This window comes from Otolemur garnettii, unplaced genomic scaffold (genome assembly GCF_000181295.1).
Source record: "Otolemur garnettii isolate 467f Iridium unplaced genomic scaffold, OtoGar3 scaffold00029, whole genome shotgun sequence".
NCBI classification, from domain to species: Eukaryota; Metazoa; Chordata; class Mammalia; order Primates; family Galagidae; genus Otolemur; species Otolemur garnettii.
Genome location: NW_003852424.1, coordinates 8,462,791 through 8,490,505, shown reverse-complemented (window position 1 = coordinate 8,490,505; position 27,715 = coordinate 8,462,791). Strand labels below are relative to the sequence as shown.

The 27,715-nt window shown below is 47.8% G+C and overlaps 1 protein-coding gene across 2 annotated transcripts in view; it reads left to right on the top strand.

Moving 5' to 3' along the window:
• ST8SIA2 (ST8 alpha-N-acetyl-neuraminide alpha-2,8-sialyltransferase 2) overlaps positions 1-27,715 on the top strand; it is a 63,701-nt gene that overhangs the window by 24,244 nt on the left and 11,742 nt on the right. The window contains exons 2-5 of one of the 2 annotated variants that reach the window (XM_012804447.1): positions 11,471-11,533; positions 15,310-15,438; positions 19,364-19,621; positions 25,793-26,086. In XM_012804447.1, coding sequence (XP_012659901.1) covers positions 11,471-11,533; positions 15,310-15,438; positions 19,364-19,621; positions 25,793-26,086 — 744 coding nt within the window. The remainder of the gene's footprint in view (positions 1-11,470; positions 11,534-15,309; positions 15,439-19,363; positions 19,622-25,792; positions 26,087-27,715) is intronic. The other variant, XM_012804448.1, reaches the window with a different exon arrangement.

Here is a 27,715-nt window from a genome sequence, read left to right as displayed (position 1 = left end):
TTGATGGAGTGATGGGGACGCAAACCGGATTGGAGTGGAAGGAGCAGGAGGTGGCATCTATAAGAAACCACTATTGTAGACAAATGGGACAAAGTTTGCTGTGCTGGGGAGAGACAGAGAAATAGCTGAGGGGAATGTGGAATTAAGGTAGGGTTGTTTATTTAAGGTGAACACGTACTTCAATGTCAGCAGCACTGGGGGTAGACCTGTAGTCTGGCATGGTAATTAGGAGCTGGGCTCTTTAGTCAGCCTACTGGGCTCCAATCCTGGTGTCCCTCCTTGGTAGCTGTGTGGCCCAGGCAAGTTTCTCACCTTCTCTGTGCCTCAGTTTCTTCTTACTTAGAAATGGGTAATCGTTTCTGCTTCACAGGGCTATTATGAGGCTCTTTTTTTTTCAGTTTTTGGCCAGGGTTGGGTTTGAACTTGCCACCTCCAGTATATGTGGCCAGCGCCCTACCCCTTTGAGCCCCAGGCACCGCCCCTATTATGAGGCTTAACAAAACTAATGCGTAATTTTGGAGCAGAGCCCAACACACGCCAGGTTTAGGGTAAATATCAGAATTTTCACAGTGGATAAGAAAGTCTCAGAAGGCCAGAAGGGATGCAGTTCAGAACACAAGTGGAGGCACCGGCTGGAACAGGGGGACAACTGGCTCCTCTCGCCACAAGACAAAAGGCTAAGTCCTTCTATTTGCAAGTGTCTCTTCGCCCCTGTGCTGTCCCGGCACTGTGCCCAGCACAGGGGGTGCAGCAGCCAGCAAGATAGACCCCCCACTTCCACCATGGAGCTTACATTCTAGTGGTAGAGTCAGACAGTGCATTTTCTATTATGTATGCTGATAAAAAGATGAAGAGAGGTGAGATTTCAAAGGTGGGGGTGGGGAGGGCCACTGCGGGGGGCAGGGGAGGGGAGAGAAGACAGTCAAGGAAGCCCTCTCTATGAAAGTGGCATCTGTGCAAAGATTTGCAGGAGGGGAAGTGAGCCATGGGGCTGCTGTGGAATGAACATTTCAGGGAAAGGGAAGAGCTGGCACAAAGGCCCAGGCCCTGGGGCTTGCCTGGCCTGTGTGGGTAGGTGAGCACACTTCTGGAAGGCTGGTGTCTCTGCAGAGGAAGGACATCTTCAGCCTTTCTGAACCATTCTGACCCAGTCCTCTCTAGAGTACACTGGTTGTCCCTGAAATATGCCTCCCATAGCAATACTGAGATGAGCAGCACTCCGGACCCATACCTGGACTCTGTCTGGAGATGGGGAGAAGATTGGCACTGATGTCGTATGCATGGACGCAAAGGCAGTTGATTGTGGGAAGTGCCTGTCCCAGGCGTGTCCAGGACTTGGAGGTAGGGTAAGAGGTTCAGGCTCATCATACTGCAGGGGGCTTCAGAATGGGAGCGAGGGTCTCAGAAAAAGCCGTGTAGCCACAAACACTATATAGAAGATGTCCTTTATCTCCAGAGCTTTTCACCAGGTCCAGCTCAACCAGCAGCATAAATATGCATCACCTCTCCGTTTTAACTGCTTACGTCTCTGGGGTCTTTGAGTGGTTGGGATTCAGGAAAGCAACATTATCTTAGAAGTATGTATGTTAAAGCCTCTTTCCTTTATTTTTTTATTGAGGGGGCAGAGTCTCACTTTATCATCCTCACTAGAGTGCTGGGGTGTCATAGCTCACAACAACCTCAAACTCGTGGGCTCAAGCGATCCTCTTACCTCAGCCTCCCGAGTAGCTGAGACTACAGGCACCTACCACAGTGCCCACCTATGTTTAGAGAAGGGATCTTATTCTTGCTCAGGCTGGTCTCAAACTCTTGAGCACTAACAATCCACCCACCTCAGCCTCCCAGAGTGCTAGGATTACAGGTGTGAGTCACCGCGCCCAGCCAAATCTGTCTCCTTTATAAGATGGGTGTACTTGGTGGACAAATCTCTCATGATTTAGTACCAGTACATGAATCCTCTCTGGTTGATGCTTCGTTCACTCCAAAAGTGTTCCAGTAGGGATGATAAATTCCATCACCCTGGTTAGAGGTGACCCACAGTTTCACAATGAGAAAGAGGAAGGATCAGGAATTGGCATGGTGGGAAATGCTTGGCATCCGAGCACCTTGTTTACTTGAATTTTGATGTGCAGATGCTTCTAAGAACTTCTATGTAAAGACGAGGGAAATTGGCTGGAACACAATCAAAGCCCTAAGTCCTCTGGGATGTTTTCTGAAGTTGAGCAAAGGAGAGAGCCAAGAGTGAGCTGGTACCTTTTTGTATACTGATGAAAGCTGATTAACAAGCAAAAGTTTGCTGAAATCAAAGCAAATGGATAAATCAAATCAAGCTAATATTTAAAGTGAAAGCAGAAGGGATGGCAAGAAAAGAGCTGAGAAGTGGATGCGAAGAGCTCAGGGACATAAAAAGAGTGAAGCCCGTGAGCTTGAAGAGTTCATGGTCCCTGCTGGCCTCAGCAGCCCGCTCGGAGGCCCAATGCCAGAGAGCTCAGCTGTCAAGGTTGAAACCTGCACAGGTCGTCAGAGCTGCTGTGCCCAGTGGCGTCTCAGTATCTGTGGGGTTCCATACAGAACTAACTTGCATTATAGAAAGGATGTCACGGAAGCTCATCGGCCTGACCTGACGAGCCAGACACTGCAAGTGTGGAACCAGAGGGGAGTACCACACTGACAGTAGGTATGGATTTAAATCTGAGAAGAAATCTGGATTTTGTGCAAACCCCACACTAGAAGTTCCGCTTACTATCTGTAAAGTGGAGGCTGCTGCCAGGAGCCCCCTGTATAGTCCAGAAATCCAGCAGTCACTGGCCAGGGCCAGCCTGCAGTGTGATCCAGGTCATTCTCACACTGACGGAGCTGGCAGTGCAGGCATTTATGGTCCTCCCTGTCAGACCTGTAACTTCAGGGAAGCTGTGCTCATCCAGAAGGATGTCATCAGGGAGAAGGATGGCCCAGATGCCTCCTAGGTGAAGGAGGAAGGGGGCGTTTTGCTCCTCACATCCTAGAGCAGGAATCAGCAAACTATGGGTCATGAGGAAAATTCAGCCAGCTCCCTGTTACCACGTGGCCTGCCCACCAAGAATGGAAAAAATCGAAAGCAGAATAACCTTAATAATGAGTGATTTACAATATCCCAAGTATTGTTCAGAATCTTTGCATTCATTAGCTCAGGTAATCTTTACAACAATCCTGTGAAGTAGATTCTCATTCTGTAGATGAGGAAACAAAAGGAAGCTTCCAGTCAGGTTAGGGAAGAGTCAAAGCCCCCACGGCGAATGACTAGTTCAGCTAGAATTCAGACCCAGGCAATCTTAGCTCAGAGCTTGCTTTCCTCACCTGCTTCCTCATATGAAAGGTTCCCCAGCACTATAAGGGTAGCATGTTAAGTTCCAAAAGAGAGATTCAGGATAACACGTCCCAGTGAATTCACAGAGGGAAGACAGCAGAATCTCAATAAAAGCAAGGAAAGGCTTTGTAGAAAATGAGACTGTCTTTCCATCATGATGCAATGACAGGAACACTAACTCTGAACCCCAATAAGAGAAATTGTGTACCCCCAAAAGAACTACGCTCTTCTCATGGTAGACCTAATGAAATTGTTTTGAGTACCAAAAAATTGCTCTTAATTATTATAATTTTTATTTTGTCAATGGTAATATATTTTTTCTTATTACTTAATTACCCATGGCATATACTACCTTTTTTCTCTTGGCCCATAAAGTCTAAAATATTTGCTGTCTGGCCCTTTAAAAGAAAAATGTACTGATTCCTAGAAAATATGGAACCTTGGGGTTTCCATGGAATGTGATTAGAAAGGCTGGCTACACCTCTAAGGTCACAGACAGCATGCACGCTGTAGCCTCTAGTTCTCAGGAGTGTGGGAAGTTTGGCCTTGAACTGAGGTCTTCTGAAGACTCAACAGTTACATCACTCCTGACCCGATGGTGGGTGGGTGTAAGTCCTTCATCAAAGTTTCTCCAGTGGTGACTACTGAAGTTGCCTTAGACCAGGCAAAGCTGGAAGAAGCTGTCTGCTAGGGCAGGTTGCATCCAGGTAGTAGGGGATCACCTCACTATGCTCAACCTGAAATGAATTACCCAGACTACAAACCAGGATTCATGCACCTGCCTCCTGCTCAAAGTAGATTGGAGAGACCCATGAAGGAGTCTCATCAGATGTGCAGATTGACCCAGGCCAAACAGTAGGGCGCCATGTTTTCCACTGTGCTGAGGCAAGATACCATCTGAAGAAACTTCCCTTGCCCACTTCGTGGCGAGGTTGTGCCCTGGATCGACCAAAGCTAGGGCCCCTCCAGAGAAGGAGAACGTGAGCAGCAAATCATAATTTGGAGATAACAAATTCAGAGAGTGCCCAGCCAAGTGGGCAGGTGAGAGCCTGAGCCACTCAGGCAGCTCAGCTGGTGGGACGTCTGCTGCTGTTCTAATCACAGGTGCTCAGGGCTCCCACTGACACCTGGGAGGGGCCTTTCCTTGCCTTTTCTCCGAGGTGTTCTGCCTCCTTAGAACTGCTGCATCAGGTTCCAGTCTTCCCGTACTTGCCACGACATGGATGAACCTTGATAACATCATACCGAGTAAAAGAAGCAAGATGCAAAAGGACAAATGTTGTGTGGTTCTACTTACATAAAATATCTAGCGTAGGCAAATTCACAGTGATAGAAAGTAGCATAGCAGTTACAGGGAGAGGATGTGAAGGAGGGCAGGTTTTGTGTACTGGGTGCAGAGTTTCTGTGTGGGTAATGAAAATGTCCTGGAGATGGATGGTGGTGGTGGTTGTACAACACTGTGAGTGTATATAGCGCTGTTGAACTGCACTTTAAAACGGCTAAGATGGTCCCTTAGGTCACTTTCTGCTGCTATCACAGAATGCCACAAGCTGGTTGTTTGTTTTTTTGTTTTTTGTTTTTGTTTTTTTGAGACAGAATCTCTGTTGCCCAGGCTAGAGTTCCATGGCCTCATCCACTCTTACAGCAACCTCAAACTCCTGAGCTCCAGTGATCCTCCTGCCTCAGCCTCCTGAGTAACTTGGACTACAGGTACCCACCATGACACCTGGCTATTATTAATAGAGACTGGGTCTAATTCTTATTCAGGCTGGTCTCTGAGCAAGGCTGGTTGAACTCTTGAGCTCAAGCGATCCTCCTGCCTCGGCCTCCCAGAGTGCTAGGGCTGCCTCGGCCTCCCAGAGTGCTAGGGATTACAGGTAATTTATAAAGAACACATTTATTTTTCACCGTTCTGGAGACTGGGGAGTCCAAGATCAAGGTGCCAGCAGGGTGGGGGCTAGTCTCTTTGCTCCCAAGATGGTGGCCTAAATGCTGTGTCTTCCAGAGAGAAGGGATATTGTGTCCTTACATGGGAGTGAAGCCACTCCCTAAGGCCCTTTTAATAGAGGCATTAATCCATTCTTGAGGACAGAGCTCTTAGATCTAAATGCCACTCATTAGATCCCACCTACTAACACTTTTGCATCAAGGATTAAGTTTCCAATATGTACAGGAATTCGGGAGGAGGAGGAGGCATCCACGCTTAACAGATGGCAAATTGGAATGTTTTGTATATTTTACCAGAATAAAAATAATTGAGGGAAAAAATAACCTTTTCAAACAAAAAAACTCTGACCGTACTGTTGTAAGCCTTAGCTCTATTCATGTGACTGACCCCCAAGTCATCCTTCTCCTCACTTTTCCCCAACCATGTGTCTTTGGGGCCGTATACCTACAGTGTGTCCCTGGGGAGTCAGCTGGCAGAAACTCCAACGGTTATGAGATGTACATTGAAAAAAAAAATTCAGTATCATCCCCAGAATGTGAAGGAAGAACCATCTGCAAATTCACGAATTGTGCTTTAGTTTAATCTTCTATTCTCAAGACTGATCAACTGTTTAAGTTGGGTCCAGACCTTTAATTAAAGTTGTCAGCTCCTGAGTCAGAGCCTGAGTCTCCGTGAGAAGCTGTGTTTGTGGGAAGTTCTAACACAGCTAGGAAATCCCAGCACACAGGGGATCGCCTTACCTTTAAACAACTGGGCTTGGTAAACATATCAAAACATCGCATTGTACTCCGAAATGTATACAATTACAAATTGTCAATTAAAATAATAATTGGAAACTAAAATACAAAGCAGCAGCTGGGCTTGGATGAAGAAGCTAAACAGAAACGCAGTTTTCAAGTTTGCTACTTGTTTTTCACTAAAATAGATCCAACTGTGCATGGTTTGGGTTTTTTTTTTTTAAATGTTTTTATTTTTTTAGAGCCAGGGCTGTTGTCCACACTGAAGTGCAGTGGCAAGATCATAGCTCACTATAACCTCCAACTCCTGGGCTCACAGGGTCCTCCTGCCTTTGCCTCCTGAGTAGCTGGGAGTACAGGTGCATGTCACCGCACCTGGCTAGTATTTTAGTATTATTATTATTTTTTAGAGACAAGGTCTTACTATGTTGCTGCCCCAGGCTGGTCTCAAACTCTTGGCCTCAAGCGATCCTCTTGCCACAGTCTCCCAAAGTGCTGGGGTTACAGGCATGAGCCACCATGTCTAGCCTGGTTTTGCTTTATGAACACGGCGTCTTTATTGATTGTCTTAGTTTACTGTATACGCTCTACTAAGACAGAATATCATGTCCGTAGTGGGAAAAACCTGACATTCTAAAATGTAGACTTTTAAAGTCATCGACCTCTGTTTTCATGGTGGCTGAGAATATTGCAGCAGGAGCAAAGGGACAGTTCTTACGAATATTACCCCATGTTTTATAGAGTCCCTCATAGCGAGCAAAGTGCATTGCCATATATTTTCTCATTTGGGTGATGTAAGCTTCGACATTTCTACAGTCGGCGCTTGGTGAATTCTTTAGCAAATGTTTCTCGCCTGGTCATCTTTATCACTCATCCAAACAGGCGTGTGCTGTCCCACATCACAAGAAACACAAGCTCACTTTAATAATGTTTGAGGCAAAACCTGATTAGAAATAACAAGTCCCTTGTTAATTCATGAGATTTCGTCTTCAGCCAAACACTGCTGCAGCCTGAGTTTCCCTGATGATGGTCGCCCATCCTCTGGACACCAGACAGGTGACGTGGGGTCTTGTACAGCCATAAATACTATGAAGGGAAACAGCACATAAGCTACATGGAAGACTTTAGAAGAAAAGTCCCATGTATGGGCAAACTTTGATTTGGGGCAAGGCACTATGCCAGGCTGAGAAAGTGAGCAAGACAGGGTCTTCCCTGTTTTAGGTTGGTGTGTTAAGGCCAACAGGTCAGGAGACGACTGCCACTGAAAAGACACTTCTATTAACAATTGCGTGGAGGGAAGTCACATTAGAAAGTGCTGGGGTCGATCAGGAGGCAGAGGGCAGGGCAGCTATGGCAGAGCCTTTCTTAGGGTTTGCACAGGAAGGAACCGACAAGGCTGGGTGAACAGGCTTTGAATTGGGTACTTTGAATAATTCCAGCAGGCCCTGGGATGCAGCAGGGAGCTGTCCCTGACTGCATGGTTCGTGGCCCAGGGTAATTAGGGTGGGCAAATATTGACCCTGGGCGTGGCAGCCCAATAAAGAGGGAGGGGTGTGCTCTGGATTGGGTGGTTTGTATGGATCTGCAAAGCCCCAGATGTCAAAGCACCAGAATGGGGGTGGGGGGCACAGTAATTGCACACCCTCGGGGGCCTACACCCCTGTGCAGAGAGCAGCCGAGGAAGCGGAGCCTGGGACACAGACCCCAGGCCTTGGGCTCTTCAGCTCTAAGAGGAGGAGTTCAGGTTGTGTAATTGGCAAGATTTCCTAAAGCCTCACAGCTGTGATGCCATGAAGTAATTAAATATGAGAAGAAGGTGACAAATGCTCTAACAGAATTGAGTGCTGTGGGAAAATGAGAAGCTGGCTGAGAATTGAAAGTCGGGAATGGTTTTGAAGGGAGGCGCAGATGCTGGGTTGGGGGTTACGTGGAAAGGCCTTGGGGATGGACTGGCTGACGGGGGTGGGGGATCCATCCACTTGGAGAGTTTGAATGGAAGTTCACAACTGGAGGCAATTTTGTCCTCCTGCCCTGGGAAACATTTAGTGAGGTTTTGTTTTTTTTCACAGCTTGGGTGTGGGGTGGGGGGTGCGGGGGCTGCTACTGGTACCCAGGGGCCAGAAGTCAGGGGCTGAGGTTGTTAAACTCCCTTCAGTGCCCAGATCGCCATTAACACCCCTGACCCCACCCTGCCAACAAAGAAATACACCAGCCAAACATCCACAGTGCCTAGGCCGGGAAACCCTGAGTTGGAGGAAGCATTGGTATGAAAAAGTGCATGGGTTTGTAGTACCCCATGGCAGCAGGTCTCAAGGGTCTCCAGGACCCGGCCTGAATGCGGGAGAGGAGAAATCCTGGGAGCCAGTGGTCACAGAGCATTTGGTGTGCTCTGAGCCTGGCTGTCGCGGGTGGCGATGGGAGATGGTGGGCAAAGAGTAAAAAATTCCACAATGATTAAGTTCTGGAGATGGAATGTGTAGCACGGTGATTAGAGGTAGTAATACTGTATTGTACGCTTGAAGATTGCTAACAGCGTATCCTATATGTTCTTACCACAAAAAAAAAAGTATATGAGATGATGAGCATGTTAAATAACTTGGTTTAATTATTTCACTGTGTGTATGTGTGTGTGTGTGACATATATATCAAAACACTGCCTTTACATCACAAACATATGCAATTTCTATTTGCCAATTATGCCCTAATAAAGCTGGCAGGGCACTGGGGACTCAGTAAAAATAAAAAAGTTATTGCTTCCCCTCCCTCCTAACCTGAAATTCATGAGGGCAAGGGCTGTATATATTTAGCTTTGCCAAAACCCAAAATATAGCATTACTCAACACATTTTTGCTGAATGAATGAGAAAGAAATTAAATGAGGTGCAGTGCCGTCCTCATGCACAGCCGTTTTAGATTTCACGAAAGCACCCGGGTCTGTTGAGGTTTGCTCTTTGTACAAGCAGAGGTTGGGATTTGTATGAAGTGAGATCTGTCTACATTTTCTCTTATGATTTCTTCTTCTTCTTTAAAAGAAGAAGAATTTAGAAAGTCCTTCACTTACACTCCTTATCCCTCATCAAAGATTCCATAAGCATCCCCTTCCACCTTCTCACCACTTTCTCATGTTTTGCCTTCTTTAAATATTTAACTGTTTAATTCAGTCTTCCCCAGAGGGTGGTGCAAGTACTCCTGGCTTTACTCGTGATAAACTGAGATGATTTTAGCAACTCCATTGACGAGTATTTTAGCTTTAATGGTTGTGTGGTTTTCTTAAACAAATGTATAATCATGGTATCATATGGAGCCTGTATTTCACAGATGGTATTGCTTAGGATAAGTTTTTAAAGATGAATCAATTTTAAAATACTCCGTATAAGTGGATAATAGTGTGTGGGTGATAAATACAACAAACTGGTGATAGAAATATGAGAATTACTGGTGTTTGGGAAACAGTGGTCCAATCCATTTAAAATTTATTTTGCTGCCTAGAGTAGGGTAGGACTCAACTGTTTTTCTCCCAATTTACCCCCAAGTTGTTAACCAACTACTCCAAACAACTTACCAAATTTATCTTTGATAGTGATTTTTCAAAGTCATATGTCAATTCTTACAAGTAACACTTCTGGACAAACTTCTTTGCTCCATTAAGCTTTCATTAGTCTTGTGCTATTCCTGCAATTTTAAGTACTGTGCTCCACTTAGTATCTGGCCCAGCAGGTCTTCCCTCCCTGCAAGCAGGGCTGATTTTGAGGGCTGGGTTGGGGTGGGAGGATGCAAAAGGACAGTGACGGGGGCTGTAGCACACCCCGCAATACCCTCAAGGTCTGGTTCAAGTAGACGATGGTTATGAGGCTAGAGCTGGCTGGACATTCGCAGATGTACAAGAGCTCTGCTATCCCGAGGGGAAATGGAGAGAGACCAAAAAAAAAAAAAAAAAATCAGGCATTATATTAAAAAGAGAAGATTCAGTGATATTCTGTGTAAGTAATAACTAGACTTGTGGTACAATCTGACTAGAAGGGAGGGTAGGATGAGACACTAGGTGGGTCTCAACACCCTTTCTGGTGTCCAGTCATTTGCTGTGAATAGGAGAATACTTCCTGAGGCCAAATAAGGTTGAAAAGACCTTTTAATCTGTTAGGAAAAGACATATATATGTAGAGAGAGAGAGAGAGATAGGGTGGCCATAAAGTTCGTGTGCAATTTAAAATTGTACACGAACTGTATGGCCACCTTGTGTGTGTGTATGTATGTGTGTATATACATATGTGTGTGTATGTATGTGTATATATATGCACACACATACATCGTCATATATCTATTATATATATACTAATATATACTAATATATATATTATATATATATACTAATCCTCAGGAAAGCAGATAGAAAAATCCAAACTTAAAACCAGGGTCAGGATAACCATTCACTTCTCACAATGAGTTCTCATTTAATGACAAGGTTTCTTCCAAATCACAATCTGCCCCATGATTTTCACTGTTTCTTAGGAGTGCACCAACATTCTGAGGCTAATTAGAATTTTTTTAAATGACAAAAGTCCTCCGCATCCCCCCAAACCACACACCCCATGCATATTTGCTAATAAAAATAATCATTCTCATATACAACTTTTCTAAAACACAAGGCACCAAGTGGGACACCAGAGACACATGTATTGTATTCATCATCCTTCAGGCTAGAGTGACAGGAAGCAGGATGAAACCGTGTGGCCAGACAGAATGGGATTGGACAGAGCTGAATAGACAGCAGGGCTATAAAAGGCCTTAGAATGCTTCATTCCAAAAGCTGTCTCCAGAAGAAGGAATAAAAGACCCCTTTGCCCACTTACTCCCTTCCCACTTCCTAGCAAAATGACACTGCTTCATATCATTTCTCCTGCCACCAAAAATGTAATCATTATCACATTTGGCTAGAGGTACTGTTGAGTAATCTCGTTGTATACATTGAACTTCTGGTGTCTCAGAGTCCAAGGGCAACATCTTAGCACACGTGAGTGAAAACAAGAGAAGACGGCCAGCAGATGCTGAGTCATGCTAAAGCAGAGGGAGTTAAGGTGGAGAAGATGCTGAGTCATGCTAGAGCACATGCCAAGTCATGTTAAATCATGCTGTCCTGTGGAATTAACTTACAAGAAGGAGAAACTAATTCCAAAGGGGTTTATTCCCAGTCTCAAATGGGTGCTAACTGAGATAATGTTCAAGGGGACAAAGTGCAGGGGAAGATCTGGGAGGTTTCCTTACCTGTAAAATTCTCGAGCTATGGCTGGGGCCAGCAATTGGCCCATTCTGGAGCGTTCAGAGTGAGACCTGATTCTCCCTCTGTAGTTCTCCAGGTGGACTGTGGGATCTCCTGGCAATTGAAGAGGACTTTTCAAACAAGAGCTGGGTTTATAAATAATGCATTTCCTTTGTCTTGCAGGAATTCTGGAGGCAGAGGTACAATCAGATCAGCTGTGAACAGCTTACATAGCAAATCTAATAGGTTTGTAAATTAGATTTTGTGTTCATTTGTTTTTGCTGTAAGGCAGCTATTAATCTGTTTCTTCTCTTTGCTGGATGGTGCCCTTCTTCCTTAGCAAATAGATCTGTTTTGTTTCACTTTGGCTTTGCATTTCCCTAATCGCTCTTGGGAGGAGCTGTCAATGGAAGATCACATGAAATGGCCCAAGGTCTAGAGGTTGCAGAGATGGAAAATGCAGATGGGTAAGAGTCACTTTCTGGAAACGAGCCCACCCACTTGGGAGTGCTTGGGCCACCAGTGAGATTACTGGTAACTTACATTTTTGTTGAGCAATGGAAACCCTGAAGGGAGCCAGAACTTTCTCCTAATTTCATTGTGGTTGATGGCTTGTCCAGGAGGTTAAAATGGAAAATAAAGCACTCAGGCACTTTGCTGAGACCTCTTAAAATATTGAGGGAGTCAACATAGTAATGTAAACCCTGATTGTTGAATGGGCAGTCCAAATCCTGAAAGAGTATTATTACTTCATGTGACAGTGCAGAACTGAGAGACTTTGGGACAGTCCTGACAGCCTGATTCAGGGGAGCCTGCAAATGCTTTGCAGGTCAACAAGCCCAAGCCTGCCACTTGCTGTGGCTACACCAGGCTCCCAAGTCCCCATTCTCTACAATGGACAAGTGTCCCATAGCTGTGGAGCAATGGAAGGAAGCATTCAATTATTTGACATAAACAAAGGCCACTGCTCAAAACGAAAGCCTTATTTTGCTTTCTAAATATCCTAATTTGGTCAGTCTGGGAATGAGAGGTCCGTATTATTTGGAGGACAGTGTATTGTCTGCTCTTCCATATTTTTTAAAGCCCTCTTGACCATGTAAGACCCAGTCAAGTATATCTATTTCTGACTGCATGACTGACTCAAGAAAATGTCCCCTGTCCCTGACATCATTGCTTCTGGATCTCCAGTGGCCTCTTAGCCACCTTGGAGCTATGAATGAAGCTGAGATTTTTGCCTGATGCAATACAAATACAGCAGCAAGAAAGGAGATGCCTGTGTGTCCCTAAGTCCCTGTTCTGTTGTAAGAAGATTTCTCCCTTTTCGAGAGAGAAGATCCTACCCCTCTAGCCCAAGTCCCTCTAGTGCTCAGGGAGGCACAGTCTCATGGGAATCAAGTATATGAGGTGGGAAAAACAGTCTTGGGAGCCAGGCAGCCTTGAGTCCCTGCAGCCCACTAACTGGGGCTTGGACAAGTGATTTTCATACAGACAGACCCCCGTGAAGACTTGGTTTCTTCACTGAGTTAGAAAAATACTGCAACATCTTCTTTGAAGGGTGCTTCAGAATTAGAACCAGTAAATGTAAGGGTCCATCTAGCCCAGCGCCAATATATAAAGTCACTCTACTGACGCTTGTTACTGTCACTGCGGGTGTTTCTGCAGCATCAGAAGATTGTCACTGATGGTGAAGCTTCACTTAGGAGTCGGAGGGCAAAGCAGCTTCAGCCTAAACCTCTAATGTCATTTGGGAGGTGGTGGAGGGGACTGAGGACAGGAGGACACACTCATCCAGCGGTGTAGAAGCAGCTCTCCCTCCCAGCTGTGTTTGTGCAGCACAGAGCCATAGAAACCTGGGGTTCCCTAACCCATCCCCCTAGTTTACAAATGAGAAGGCAGAGGCCAGAGACCTGAAGTGACTTTCCCCAGTCCCCCGGCTAGAGAGCAAAAGATCCAGGATTAAAGTCCCAGAAGTTCACAGCTGGCCATGCAAGGTCTCACCCAAGTTCACACCAGAAATGGAATTTGGGCATTTATCTCTCTCCCTTTCCTGCCTCTACCACCCCATGTTCAAGAGAAGTCTGGAAAGCCCTTCAAGGAGGTGTCTGAGCAGGTCCCCTCTATAAGCATCCAAGAGAGAATCCCCCCGCAGAGCCCTCTCTCCTGAGAGAGCATGGTGTCATCCAGCCTGCCCCAGGCTCTGAGGACCATCAGCCTAGACTGAATCCGCCCTAAGCCATGAGTCGCTGGGACCCAGTCACTGATGCCTGATGGGAATATCAGCTGCCTCATAGGAGGACAACTCCTCATCACAAACGTTGGAGCTTTTCTATTATATATGTCTACTGGGCTGCAGTAAAGCTTGGGGTCCTGGGGTGTGGCAGCTAAATATGTGGTCCTAAGGCCACTGCTCCTGCCTGTGGCCTACACAGAAATAAGCACTACCAAAGGGGCACTGCCCTACAAGGTCCTAGAGCCCCACACAAGGTGGTAGCCAGTGGCACGTGCAGGAACCGTTGATGGCCCTTTTAGAATTCTAGAACCTCAGAGCTAGGTATCCACCTCTTCTACACCATCTTGCTATAAATGGGGAAGCTGTGGCTCAGGGAGGTAGTGATTGACCTGAGGTCACACCGCTTATGAGATCTTTCCACTATACATACTCTGCTGTCTTCATGAAAACAGTAAAATTCCCACAGGGCAAGGCCTTCTGTGTCCTCACATAGGCTCCCTTAAGCCCATATGCCAGAAGGACTCTAGCTGCCTTACTCAAAGCACTTTTTAATTTTCCGTCCTCTGCAAAGTTATATATGTTTGAATCCAAGACAAGTGATATCAGCCAGAGGAGCCAAAAAGACTGAGCATCAGAGGTGGGCAGGTGAGGGTAACAGGTGAGATGCTGTGCACTCCTAGCTGAGTTCTTCCCTACCTGCAAAAGTCAAAACAGAGCGTTGGATTTAGACCTTGCTAACAGGATTTCATCTTTTTAAACTTTGCTGTTCCAAGATAAATGCAGAGGACAGAGACGTTTGGTTTGAACTCTTTAAAGCTTCAGAATTTGGCATCACAAATCCACTTACCATTCTAACTGGGAGAATCTGCTGTCAGTACTGACAAAAAGAACTTTGGATGTGACCCACATGCATCTGTGTGCATCCGGCAGGAAGCAGACTGACTCTTATGCTGCTTTTAAAGATAGAATCATAACCCAGTTTCTTAGACACCTACTAGCATAGATTTTAAGCCTCTGAATTCAAGTAGGTCCCATTATGCCTGAGTCAGGTGGAAAGATGATGTGTACCCAGAAGCACAATCCACCCGAGGCACACAAAACCAGCTGGTTCCTTTATCCACTCCAGCCCCAACACCACCACCTACCCCCAGGATCAAGTTCAAACTCCAATTCAACAAACACTTTTTTATTGAGCACCTGCTACTTTATCCCATTGGGGAATAAAGATATGAGTGAGAGAGATGCCCTGCCATAGCCTGGGGCAGAGACACCACACAGATAACTCGGCAACAAGGTTGATGTGTGAGGAGCAACTCAGTTACCTGCAAGGGAGTGATGAGAAAGTAGGCAGGAGGGAGAAGCCACAGGCTGCAATCACATCATCTGGAATAAGCTTTTGTTTTCTCTTTCAGTTTATAAGCGTATCATTCGATACTGTGCTGCTCATATACCTGGTCCTTGTGGAGTTTCTTATCAATAGCTTGAATTAGAAATATTACCCTTCTGATGGCGACTGCCAGATTTCACAGCTAGGAAACATTGGGGGTGGTGGGAGAAAGACAGTTTCTCACCCCCTTTTCCTGTCTCCAAGAATGCATGTCGCTTATACCTGAGGGAGAGAGTTTGTGCATTCTGGAAGATAAATAGACTTCCTTCTCTCCTCAGGTAATAACTGCAATTTTGCTCTTCTGAAGAAGTTTACATTCAAGCCTGTGCAAAAACAAAACTATTAGACTTGTCATCGGCATGCTAACAGATCGTGTCTACCCTCTTCCTTTCCCCCCACCCCCAGAGCTGAAGTTGTAATAAACGGCTCCTCATCGCCAGCTGTTGTTGACAGAAGTAATGAAAGCATGAAGCACACCATCCAGCCAGCCTCGTCCACATGGAGACACAACCAGACGCTCTCTCTGAGGATCAGGTACTGGTAATTACCTATAGGACAAGAGGTAGCCTTGGCCTTCTTCTGTGCAAGCCAGCAAATTGCTGCCCTCCATCATTGAAAGAAGTCAGCATAGAAATAAAATGTTTACCTCCCACTGGGGCAGGTTTCATGTCTGAGCGATCAATTGGAAATAAAAACCCAAGGCGAGCCTAGCAGCCCAGCACGTGTAGGCAGGGACTCGAGCCTGGGAGATAGCAGGAATACCCTATGGAGGTCCAGGGTTTGGAAGGGGTGAGGCTCAGGCCAGCAGCAGAAGGAACCTAGGCAGTGGAGGCTGCTCTTCCTGGCATGAGTCCTTTCTGGTTTGGGCCAGGCTGGCACCCGTGTTCTCTTTCTGTGCCAGTTCCAATTTGTCCTTATAGAAGTGCCCCTCCCACAGTCCTTGGGGATTGCATAGGCATCCCCTGTCCCACAGCCTGCAAATGAAAAACTAGAGAGACCCAGGAACTGACATACGTCCTGACCCGGAAGGCAGCGATCTGTTTAGCCAGAGAGTGGCTTTCATCCTGATTTTTGTAGAGTAATGTTTACAGAGCCCTGCAGACATTGTCAGGTGGCGAGAATGGGGCCCTGTACAGAAGGAGCTTTGACACAACTTCAGCATTTTGGACTCTTAGCTTTGATGCAGCTGTGATTGACTCAGCAAAGATTGCTCAGTATAATCCAACTATTCATTTCCACATGTTAGGCTGGGGACCCAGGTGCTAAATCAGACACGGTAGGTGGCAAAGACAGGACGGTGCAGTATGAGACACATAAGCAAAGACAGGACAGTGCAGTATGAGACACATAAGCAAAGACAGGACGGTGCAGTATGAGACACATAAGCAAAGACAGGACAGTGCAGTATGAGACACATAGGCTTGTGTCTTACAAATAGGTGGAAACAAGAGGTTGTACTGGGGGAGAGTCATTCCTTTGGTAAGAGGACTAAAATCATGGGTTTTGAAGGATAATTAGGAGTTTTCAAGGCACACAGTGTGCTTCCTGCGTGCACAGAGTCTGAGATCTGGGGTCTGTGCAAGTGCAGCAGGAGCATAAAGCAGCAGCTGGGGAATGGGGGGAGGTTGGCATGGTAGCCAGGACAAGATGGGGAACGCTCTGATGGCCGTCCCTGGCCATTACCATGGGAGGGAGAGAAAAACAGCCACCAAAAGTGTCACCACACAGAGCAGGGAGTTGCCCGCTCCCTGGCTCACTGTCAAAATGGACACACCCTCACCTCCTTGCTCTAGAGGCCTAGTTTGGGGACATGACATGCCTGAGTGTGGGGAATGGAAAGGTGTGAGCCCTGGGGTTGTGCCAGCAAAGGCGCTGACCCTGCTCTGCCCTGCTGCCATGCTCAGTGTCTCTTTGGAGCCCCCCGGTGGGCCCTCTGCCCTTATAGCTGCCCCCTTCCATCACTGGCACCAAGCAGCTGGTGAGCCCACCTGCATTCATTCCCTAGCACTGCCGTAATAAATTACCCCCACCTTGGCAGCCTAAAACAATAGAAATGTATTCTCACATGGTTGAGGAGGCCAGAATTCTGCAGATTCCCTTGAAGGCTCCAGGAGAGACCCTTCCTCTTGCCTCCTCCAGCCTCTGGGGTCCACAGGTGCTCCTGGTGGCCGCAGCACTCCAGTCTCTCTCCATCGTCCTGTGGCTCCTCTGTGTCTGCGTGATCTCCTCTTCTGTCTCTTGTAAGGACACTTGTCATCGAATTTAGGGCCCACCCAAGTCATCCAGGATGATCTCATCTCAAGATCAATTACATCTGCCAAGATGCTCTTTCCAAATAGTCACATTCACTACTTCCAGGGTTAGGAGGTGGACATATATTCAGGGGGGCCAGTTCACCCCACTATGCCACCTGGGAATGAAACCTCCTGCCAGCACAAGCCCACTGGCAGTCCCGCTCTCCTTTTCTCCCCCCATGGGGTAAAGAAACTGACATTACCCCCCACTTTTTGAAGACCAGCATGTGGCCTTTGTAAGGACCCTGTGAACACAGTCACCCTGGCAGGAACAATGTGCTTTCACTGAGAAGGAAAAAGAATTTCCTTCAACTTCAGTCAATTAATCACTGAAATTATTCATAATAAAAGATTCAGTGAGTGATAAGGAATTATGTTTAATAATTGATAGTAATTTTACATGAGTAGTTAGAAATTAATTCACTCACAGAGGTGTTTGTTTATGGGCCTTCTAGGGGCTCTCTTTGCTTTTATTTGGGGTAAGTAATTGCGAGGGTTTTAGCAATTTGCAAACTGTGTTAGTTTGTCCAGTCATATAATCCTTGGTAAAGCATAGCAAATAAAAACAATGCCTCACTTTCCATCAAGAGATAGAAATTATTCAGCAAGGGTGGTTTCCCCTTTGTGAGAGCAAGAGATCCAGGTCATGAATAAGGAAGGAAGCTTGGGAGAAGAGCAAGTGTTCCAGCTGACCCCGGCTGCACCAGAGGCTCCTGAACTTGAACGTCTGCTGGAGTTACCTGGAGAGTTTTTGAAAGCGTGCTGAAACCTGAGACCTGGGGCCACTCGAGATTTCTCAGGTGTCAGCCAGGAGCTTCCAAATTCCCTAAAAGTTCCCCCAAGTGATTGAATGAATGTGCAGCTTAGAGAGGTTATGAACATCTCAAATCCACAAGCTTTCAGGCCTCTGTGCCATGGTGTGCATGATGGGGCAGGTCCCACAAGGTCTCTCATGTACATACATATATATTATATATTTTTTTGTTTGTTTTTAAGACAGAGTCTCACTCTGTCACCCTGGGTAGAGTGCCATGGCATCATGAGCCACTGCGCCTGACCCGGGGTCTCATATTTTCAAAGTGTATGAAGATTCTGGACCTCCAGGACCGTGGAAACAAAGACCAGTGTCTTCCTATCTGTTCTAGCTAGGGAATCTCTGTAGGAAATCAATTTAATTTTAACTGATCTGGGAAAAAGTTTCTTTCTCTTTATAATTTGAATTCCTAAAAATCTTTTGGGTGATTTGGACAGTTCTTCAAGTAAAACCCCCAGCTAAGACCCACAGGGTTCTGGAGGCAAGGGATATGTTTTCAGTAAAACTTCCATGGCAAGTTGAAGAGAACGCTGACCCCCTCCTGACCCTGCCTCATCCCCTCAGTGTGCTTTGCTAGATGATTTGAGAAACTTCCCCGGATTCAGAGCTACCCTCAGGCCTAAAGATGTCTTGTGGTCACCTTTATCCTGAGCAACCCAGAGAAGCCCTGCTGTGGGGACCCAGACGTCAGTATTTACAACCCCTCCCCGCCCCCCAGAGCAGCTGGGGACAGGAGGACATGCTCCACAGTACAGGGCAGGGATGGCAGGTCACCCTCTCAGTGTCTCAGAGGTGGACGTATGGATACACCTCACAGCACCCACACTCCTGTGCACCCCTAGGAAGCCCTGTTGCCCAGAGAAATCAGCCAGTGAGGAATGAGGGACATGTCCCACCTGGCATCCTGTTCCTAGTTCAGGATTCCCTGTCAGGTGATGGCCCTGATTCCCCCTCAGGTAGGGAGCAAAGGTGACAAAATGTCAGGGTTTGCCTAAGACTGGGGGGTTTTCTGGGATGTGAGACTTCTCGCGCTTAACGCAGACAATCCTGGGCAAACCAGGATGGTGGGTTGTCCCTCTTTCTGGGGCCCTCTGTGAGGAGTCACCTCCAGCCCTGATGGGTATTTTCACCTCTCGTAGGAAGAGGGTGTGACCACAGCAACATGAGCTCGGTTACCCCATAGTGGCCTCTGGGTTTGCCTGGCACCCACTTTGAGGGCGTCTGGACTCTCAGCATGTTCCACCTGCTTACAGAGCTGCGGCTGCCCTGTAGGGGAACATAGGACAAGCTGGGTTGGCAAAGGGCAGCTGGCCAGGTGAAGACTGTCCTCATGTGTGTTTGGTTTTCATAGGAAGCAAATCTTAAAGTTCTTGGATGCTGAAAAGGACATTTCTGTCCTCAAGGGGACCCTGAAGCCTGGAGACATCATTCATTACATCTTTGATCGCGACAGCACGATGAATGTGTCCCAGAACCTCTACGAGCTCCTGCCCAGAACGTCACCACTGAAGAACAAGCATTTCCGGACTTGTGCCATCGTGGGCAACTCAGGGGTCTTGCTGAACAGCGGCTGTGGGCCAGAGATTGACACACACAGCTTTGTCATCAGGTAACCAACTGCAGCAGCTGCTCTGGGCCCGAGCAGCGGGCAATCTGTGCTTATGGTGAACATTAGTCGCTGTCCCAAGAGACTAAAATAAGACACATTGTTTGAGTTCAACCCTGTTCTCAGCTGTGACTGCTCATCAGAATCACTTGAGGAGTTTTGTCCCTGATGTCCAGACTGTACCTCAAACCAGTTAAATCAACAGGGGTGGGGAGAGTTGGGGGTGGGGGAGGCAGGTGATTCTCTTATATAGATAAGGTTGAGAATCGCTGATGCAAAGCAGAGGTGGGTAGACAGCAGCCCTGCTTTAGTAAATAGAGAGCTTGAGTAGAACACAGCCATGCCACTCAAGTTCATGCATGGCTCCTTTCTCACTCCAAGACAGAGTGGAGTAGCTGGGGTGACTGGATTAGCTGGGCAGAGAAGAGTAGCTGGGCTGAGTTAAATAGTGAAATAGCTAGGTAAAATTGAAGAGTTGCAACACCAAGAGCATAAAGCCTGAAAATCTGAAAATATTTACTAGATGACCTTCTAGGTAGAGCCTGGCACAAAAAGTCGGTAAGAAAGTCTCCTGGGCTGGCTGGTTGTTGATCCAAGTTTGCAAAACTCTTTTAAGTGTTCCAGGAAGGTGGTGCTCCCCTAGTAACTATATTACCCTGCCATCACAATCTGGGAATGGAGGGAATAACAGGGAAACTTGCGCTTCGTACTGGACCATCTTTTTCTCTAAAACACAGCTCTCATTTTTCAGTCAACTGGGACGTTTGGACACAGTTACCTGTGGTCCTGACACCTGACCCCCAACCCATACAGACTTGGAAACAAGGCCTTGCTGTCCCCTGGTCAAAAGTAGGGCACACAGAGCCTTGCGTTTCTTTCCGAACAGCTCCCCAGCCCTGGCAGAGTTGCATTCTGTGTCTCAGGTTTCTGTGGGGATAGTCCTCGTGCAAAGAGAGCCTTGTCCTGGGGCTTTGGGAAGCAGCCTTATCATAGAGCTCCCTGGACCTCAGGACATGGGAAGAAATGGCGTCTTTTTGCCCACGTCCCCTGGGATTGAAGAGCTACTGCTACCGCAGCCTGGCTGCCAAAGTTGTTTTAGTTTTGTTAGCCTTTGCCAGGTCTGTGTGTACAGAGCTTAGCCCACAGCTCAATCCCTGTTTTTTAAAGCCCTCCAGTCTAAGGATTGGTGGAGGGACACTAGGGGGAGGGAAGGGGACAGGCAGGCTGGAAGCGTGGCAGGTCTGGTCTGATTGGAAGGCAGAGAAGGAGGGGTGGGGGAGCAAATGTCTTCTCCCGGGGGTGAGAGCACGTCCAGGGGTGCCTGGCAGTGACCAGGGAGGCCTTTCAGACTAGTGTCACACCTATAAGCCATGTAAGTTATGCGTGTCAACGGTGAGCCCTGTACCCCACGGGTGCTAGGAATTTCCAGAAGCAAACGGCAGACTTCAGCCAACACTTTCCCTTTGGATACTTTGACAGTCAAGTCAGATGACTTGGAGGGTCAGGTGACTTGCAGCATGCCCCTCCCCGCTTCTGGGGCTTGGTTTCATGATCTATAAAGTGGGTGGGTTGGACTGGCCAGCCTTGAGGTCCTTCTGTTCTAAATACTCTCTGTGCTCTAGCCCAGGGTGCCTCACACAAATCACCTGGGCGTCTAGAGATGCAAGTAGTCAAGTCTGAGGTGGGGCCTACGAGGCTGCATCTCTGACAAGCCTGCTCTGTCCCATGACTGGGAGTCAGGTCCACTCCTGTCCACACACACTTAGAAAATAGGGACCTGAAATGCCAAGGAGACAGCTATTCCCAAATGCAGTGTCCTTTGACCCTTAGACCTATGCACTTGGCTCTCAGAGTTTTTTGTGTCCTTGGATAGATTCACAGAGTCTTGTCCTAGGACTAGATTCTGCAGCTGCACTGTGTACAGACCTGACATTTGATGCCAGGGACACAGCGCCCAGGGACAGCACTGGCCCCTCCAGTCCTCTAGGTTCTTCCCATCTGGGGGTTATTCCATGAACCCCACTTGGAGATACCCCACAGGCCAAGACCCACACAGAGTAAGGAGAGTGTGACATCATCAGCACTGTGTCTCCTGCACAGTGGGGGCCCACTACGTCCTAGCTAGTTCTCTACAGACTCCTCGTCTCCATCCCACCTGCCTCTCCCTAGCTCCTCCAAAGCAGAGTGGCCATGTCCATCTGTGGAGATCTAGTCCAAGGTTGTACCTGGCACTGAGGAGGGGCTCCATGTGGCTTTGCAGAGGTGACGGAGGTGGTGGTGCTCCTGATGGGGAATCTCTGTTGTGGTCAGTCCCAGTCCTCCGTCAGTCCAGTCTTCACCCTGCTCCTGCCTGTGAGAGGCACAGATTCAGAAAACCTCGCCTTCTCTGCTCGGGGAACCCCAGTGTGTGCGTCCTAGTAGGACACAGCTGGAGGAACAGGGTGCCTGCTGGGGAGTTCAGGGCAGCTTCTGGAGGATGGCTTGACTCCAGTGAGAAGGGTGAGAAGGAGGACACACGTGAAGAGGGGCACAGGAGCAGAGGCTGCAGGGAGGGGGCTGGATGGGGCCCTGGGAGCCTGCAGTGCAGGGCTGACACTGTGCCTCTCCTGGATCACGGATGCAGAGTAACTTCCTGGATGTCTGGGGATCAAAATGTAGCTGTGCTTTCTCTCTCTATCTCCCCCCCCCCCCACAGACACTTCCATAGGGAGCATCTGATGAGCAAATGCCCTTTCACAGACCAGTCGTCACTGTGGCCATCCTTAGCATTCACTGGGCACTTAGCCCTCACTGTGTGCTATTCTGGACTCTCCACATTTGATTCTCACAATTACTCTGTGAGGAATGTTCTGTTTTTACTCTGGCTTTGAGGAAAGTGAGTCACAGGGAGACAAACTCACACAGCCACTAAGGGCCAGGCTGGGCTGTGGACTGGGCAGTGTGGCCTCAGAGCCCGCACAAGCCGGCCCTGTCAGCCTGCAGGGTGCTCGGCACTGTGCACCTGTGGGCGTGCTGACTCTGAAAGGGAGCGACTCCTTTCCTGCCAAACCCACCTCAGCAATGAATGCAACCCACCCATAGCCACCCCCCGAATTTGCTCTAGGAGACCTGCCAAACCCACCCAAGCAATGAATACAGCCCACCCATAGCCACCCTCCGAATTCGCTCTAGAAGATCCGGCCTACTGTTGGACAAACAAGAGCCTCAATCAGGCTTAACCCCTACCTGACCCCACCCAAGTGGAGCCTTTCACATGCAGTGGGGAAGGAGGATGTGTAGAGTTCATTCCGGGCTGAGCTGCCCCACCCCAGCATCCTCACTGAGGCCAGTCATTGGAAAGACCAGGACTTCACAGCACTCCTGCCCCACCTTACCTTTACATAGGTGAGCTGCAGAGCCCTGCTGTGAGCCACGTCCTGCGCTCAATGAGGGCAGCTGGGGCGTGCTCCCAGGACTGCACAGTCCCTAGTCCCCAGCACCCACCACATCATCTGGTGGATGGCGTCCAGACTAGTCCGTGTTTATCTGGGCATGTGTTTCCTATCCCACTTCCCCGGCCACCCTCTGAGCCCACCAGGGTTGGGCTCCATGGCAACTTCCTTCTTTGCCCCTCCCAAGGAGGCCCCCAGCCTTCAGGAAGGCCAGGAGGCCCGACTCAACTGGGTTTCAGGGCAGTAGGGGTGTCTGAGACCTGGGTGGCTCAGACCGATGGTGCTGGCAGTGACACCTCAGGCTCTGAGGGCAGTAGCAGGGGCCCCAAAGGTGAATTGTCCCCAGACAGTTTTGTCCCTGTGCAATGTTTAGCCACAATCAGAGATAGCCAAGTCTTGGAGTGCAAATGGGGAACGTGGATATTTTGGAGGGTTCCTGCCTGAAAATAGCACATAGGCTTTTTGAGTCAGATATACCTGAGTTTGAATCCTGGGGTTCACTTCCTAGGAGTTTGGGCCGATTTACTCTCACGTTCTGGGCCTAATCTATGAGCTAATCTATGTTAAAGGACCAGCCAAGGGGCTGGCACACTTCAGGGGCTCAATAAGTGTTAGTTTTCTTTCTGATTAATCTATTTTTTCTTCCCAGTTGTTTGCGACTTTTTGCTTTTTTAGCCAGTCTCACTGTGTGGCCTGGAGTAGACTGCCGTGGTGTCATAACTCCCATCAACCTCAAACTCCTGGGCTCAAGTGATCCTCTTGCCTCAGCCTCCCAGTTAGCTGGGACTACAGGCATCCACTGCAATGCCCAACTAATTTTTTTTAGAGATGGGGTCTCACTCTTGCTTAGGCTGGTCTCAAACTAGTAAGCTCAAGGGATCCACCTGCCTTGGCCTCCTAGAGTGCTGGGATTACAGGCGTGAGCCACCACGCCGGGTCTTCTCCCTAGTTGTTGAAGAAGGAAAGTCCTTGTTTAAAGAACAGGGTAAATGGTGCTTTTCTGAATTTCATCATTTGGCTGTGGCAAATGGCAGTGGGTCTTCATGTCACCAGCCTTTGCTTCATATGTATTTATTCTGGTTTCTCATACGTGTTTGCACTGGTCAAAGTGCTTTCTCTGCCATCAATTCCTGCATGCCATACAGCAGCCAAGCCCTCCCAGCAATGCCCCCCTGCTGCCTTCCCAGTCTCAGCACAGGCAGGAAACTCAGGTGTGCCCACCCAGGCCAGATCCTCCACAAGAAAGTCCTCAAGTTAAATAACAGAAACTGCCCACTCAGGCAGCCTGACTTGTTTAGCCAGAGATTGCAATGGCCTCTGATTTGCCTTCCAATACCCAGCTGTATCCCTCTCATACAGAGTATAACTTAACTGTTGCCTAAAATTCAAACCTGTTCAAATTACTCTTCTGCTCAAGAACCTTCAGTGGCTCCCTGTTGCCCTCAGAACCAAGTTTCTGACATATGACCTTTGCTACCTAACTCTGCTTGCTTTTCCACCTTCATCTCCATACAGTATACCCCAGTCAGGCCAAGTCGCTTGCCTTCTCCTCAACACATACTTTTTTATACCTGTCTTCCCTTAGATACATTTCTTCTGCCTAAAATGCCATGGGATGATGCTTCCTAAATTTCTTGGTTATCTTGTATAAAAAAGAAAGAAAGAAAATATGATTTCTGGCTCGGTGCCTGTGGCTCAGGTGGTTAAGGTGCCAGGCACATACACCTAAGGTGGCGAGTTCGAATCCAGCCCAGGCCCACCAAATAACAATGACGGCTGCAACCAAAAAATAGCCGAGAGTTGTGGCGGGCGCCTGTGGTCCCAGCTACTCAGGAGGCTGAGGCACGAGACTTGCTTGAGCCCAGGAGTTGGAGGTTGCTGCGAGCTGTGATGCCATGACACTCTACCCAGGGGGATAGCTTGAAGCTCTGTCTCAAAAAAAAAGAAAAGAAAAGAAAATATCAGTTCTTAGGCTTACCTGCTGACTCTGAATCTAAAGGTAAGTGACCTAGGGAATCTGTGTTTTTAGCAATTGCCCAAGTTGGTTCTTCTGACTTGGCAAACTGCAGAAACCCTCTCTTCAAGTCCACTAATAGACTTTACCTCATCCATCCTTCTGGACTTCCCTCAGTGGTCAGCACTTTCAGAAATAGCACCCTCTACTCCTGCTCAGAATAATGATGACAACAGTTAACATTTATCAATCTCTTACTATGGTCCAGCAGTGCTCTAAGTGCTGGGTGTGTAGTGACTCCTTGAATCCCAGGGAGGGTTGCTGTTGTGATCTCTATCATAGCTAAAGTAGTGGAAGCACTCAGGAAGCACAGAGAGGTTGAGCAAATTGCTCAGAATCACACAAGTGAAAAGTGTCAGAGCTGAGTTTTGAACCTGGGAGTTCTGCCCTCAGCAACCTTTGTCACCTGATGAACCAGGTCACTCCCGCCGTTAGCGCTGTCATCTTGCAGGCTGAGGACTGGCTTACTTTTCTCTTTGGTCCTCTCCTAGCTCCTGAACTGCAGGAGGCAGGCATTTTACATCCCTGGGGCCTAGAAAGGTTCCAGGCATGTGGCAGGAGCTCAGTACACATTTGCAGCAGGAGGAAGAGGAGCAACAAGAAGGGCCTGTGAGGCGGGGAGAGATCACCTGGGTAGGAAGAAAGGAGAGGGAAAGGACGGAGTCGAGTTGCAGACAAGAAGAGTTCTCAGCTTCCCCAAAGAACCAGTTTATCTTTTTCCCCCGGCAGGTGCAACCTGGCCCCGGTGCAAGAATATGCCCGGGATGTGGGGATCAAGACAGACCTGGTGACCATGAACCCCTCGGTCATCCAGCGTGCCTTCGAGGACTTGGTCAATGCCACATGGCGGGAGAAGCTGCTGCAACGGCTGCATAGTCTCAACGGCAGCATCCTGTGGATCCCTGCCTTCATGGCCAGGGGTGGCAAGGAGCGCGTCGAGTGGGTCAATGAGCTTATCCTGAAGCACCGTGTCAACGTGCGGACTGCATACCCCTCGCTGCGCCTGCTGCACGCTGTCCGCGGGTGAGTGACCTCCCCACAGGGCAGGGAACCATCATTGAGTGTGGGTGATGGGCTTGGTGAGCACCCCTTTCCGGGATGCATTCCCATCCTAGCTCTACCATCCCCTTGGGATGACCTCAGCAAGTCACTTGGCCTTTCTGAACCTCTCTTTCTTAAGAAACGAGGGCGTTTGGCAAATGGGTTTCATCCAGCATGGCAATTTTGACAACCAGGAATGTCTCCTAGAGAGCTGTGCTGAGAGCGATCTTGGGGCTGTACCAAGGCTCGGTGGGACAGATGCTGTGAATGTTGGAAGAGAGATAGTGGCTGGCAGGTCACATCTATCCCAGGTGGTGATTTCCAAGAAAATCAGGGTCAAAGGTACTTCAAATACATCACTTTAATCTCTCAAAACTTTAGTGACCTCGTCAGTAAAATAGGTATGAGAGTGGTAACGTTGGAAGATGTGAACACTAGCTGAGATAATACATGTGAAATGCCGACTAAAATGAGTAAGGTCAGTACAGGCACTCAATGTTACCATCACCATCACCATCTCTACATCCCAGTGTAATATTCACTAACTGCAAAACATCTCTTTTTGATTGGTCTAAGATAGACAAAGATGGAGTATGGTTTTGTCCGCAGGTCCTCTCTCTGAGATGGAGAAGAAGCTTCACCTAGGGAATATGAAAGAGAAAGTAAGAGTTAAAGCAAAGGAATGTTTTCTCTTTGAGAAGAGTTTTGATACACCCAATCATGCAGGAGTTGTCCTGGCCAGCCCTAGAGCTCTAATTCCAGGAAAGGGATTCCAAGAATTAAAGAAAACAAGCAGGAAATTTTGAGGAGGTTATGGAGGAGGTTCCTACTAAAAAGTCCATGTCGGGTGGCGCCTGTGACTCAAAGGAGTAGGGCACCAGTGCCATATGCTGGAGGTGGCAGGTTCAAACCCAGCCCCGGCCAAAAACTGCAAAAAAAAAAGTCCATGCCAGCTCAAATCAAGCTCTTTGATAGCACAGCCAAACTAGTAGTAATTGACAGTCTCCTATTTGTTACTTCCCATTCACGTGGCCTGACATTGACCTCCCTGGCACTTAGACAGTAAATTGGTTCTGAATAGTACTAGAGCCCATCATGGCAGCCCCCAGAAAATAATCTAATATTAAGCATTTATTCACTCTGTTCTAGTTATCTATTATAGTCAAATAAGTCACCTCAAAACTTAATGACTTAAGAATAATCATTTTATATATTTGACAGTTTCTATTGGTCAGAAATTCAGGAAGGGCTCAGCTGGAAGGTTCTAGGTCAGAGTCTCTCATGCATTGGCAGTCAGATAGGCTGGAGGTGGAATAGTATGAACCAGAGCACCTGGTGTTGACTATGAGTCCTTCTCTCTCTTCATGTTATCGTAGGGCTTCTCCACATGGTCTCTCTGCATGTGCTAGTTTGGGCTTCCTCATGGCGTAGTAGCTGCAGAGTGGCGAGACTGCATACATGCTCGCTCCATTTACAACACAAGTGGTCCAGAGACTAAGGCTGCATCACCTTTTAAGACCACATATTGTCACTTCTATCATAATCTACTGGCCAACCACTCACTAAGGTGGCCCAGAATCAAGGAGAATGGACCTAGACTCCACCTTTTAA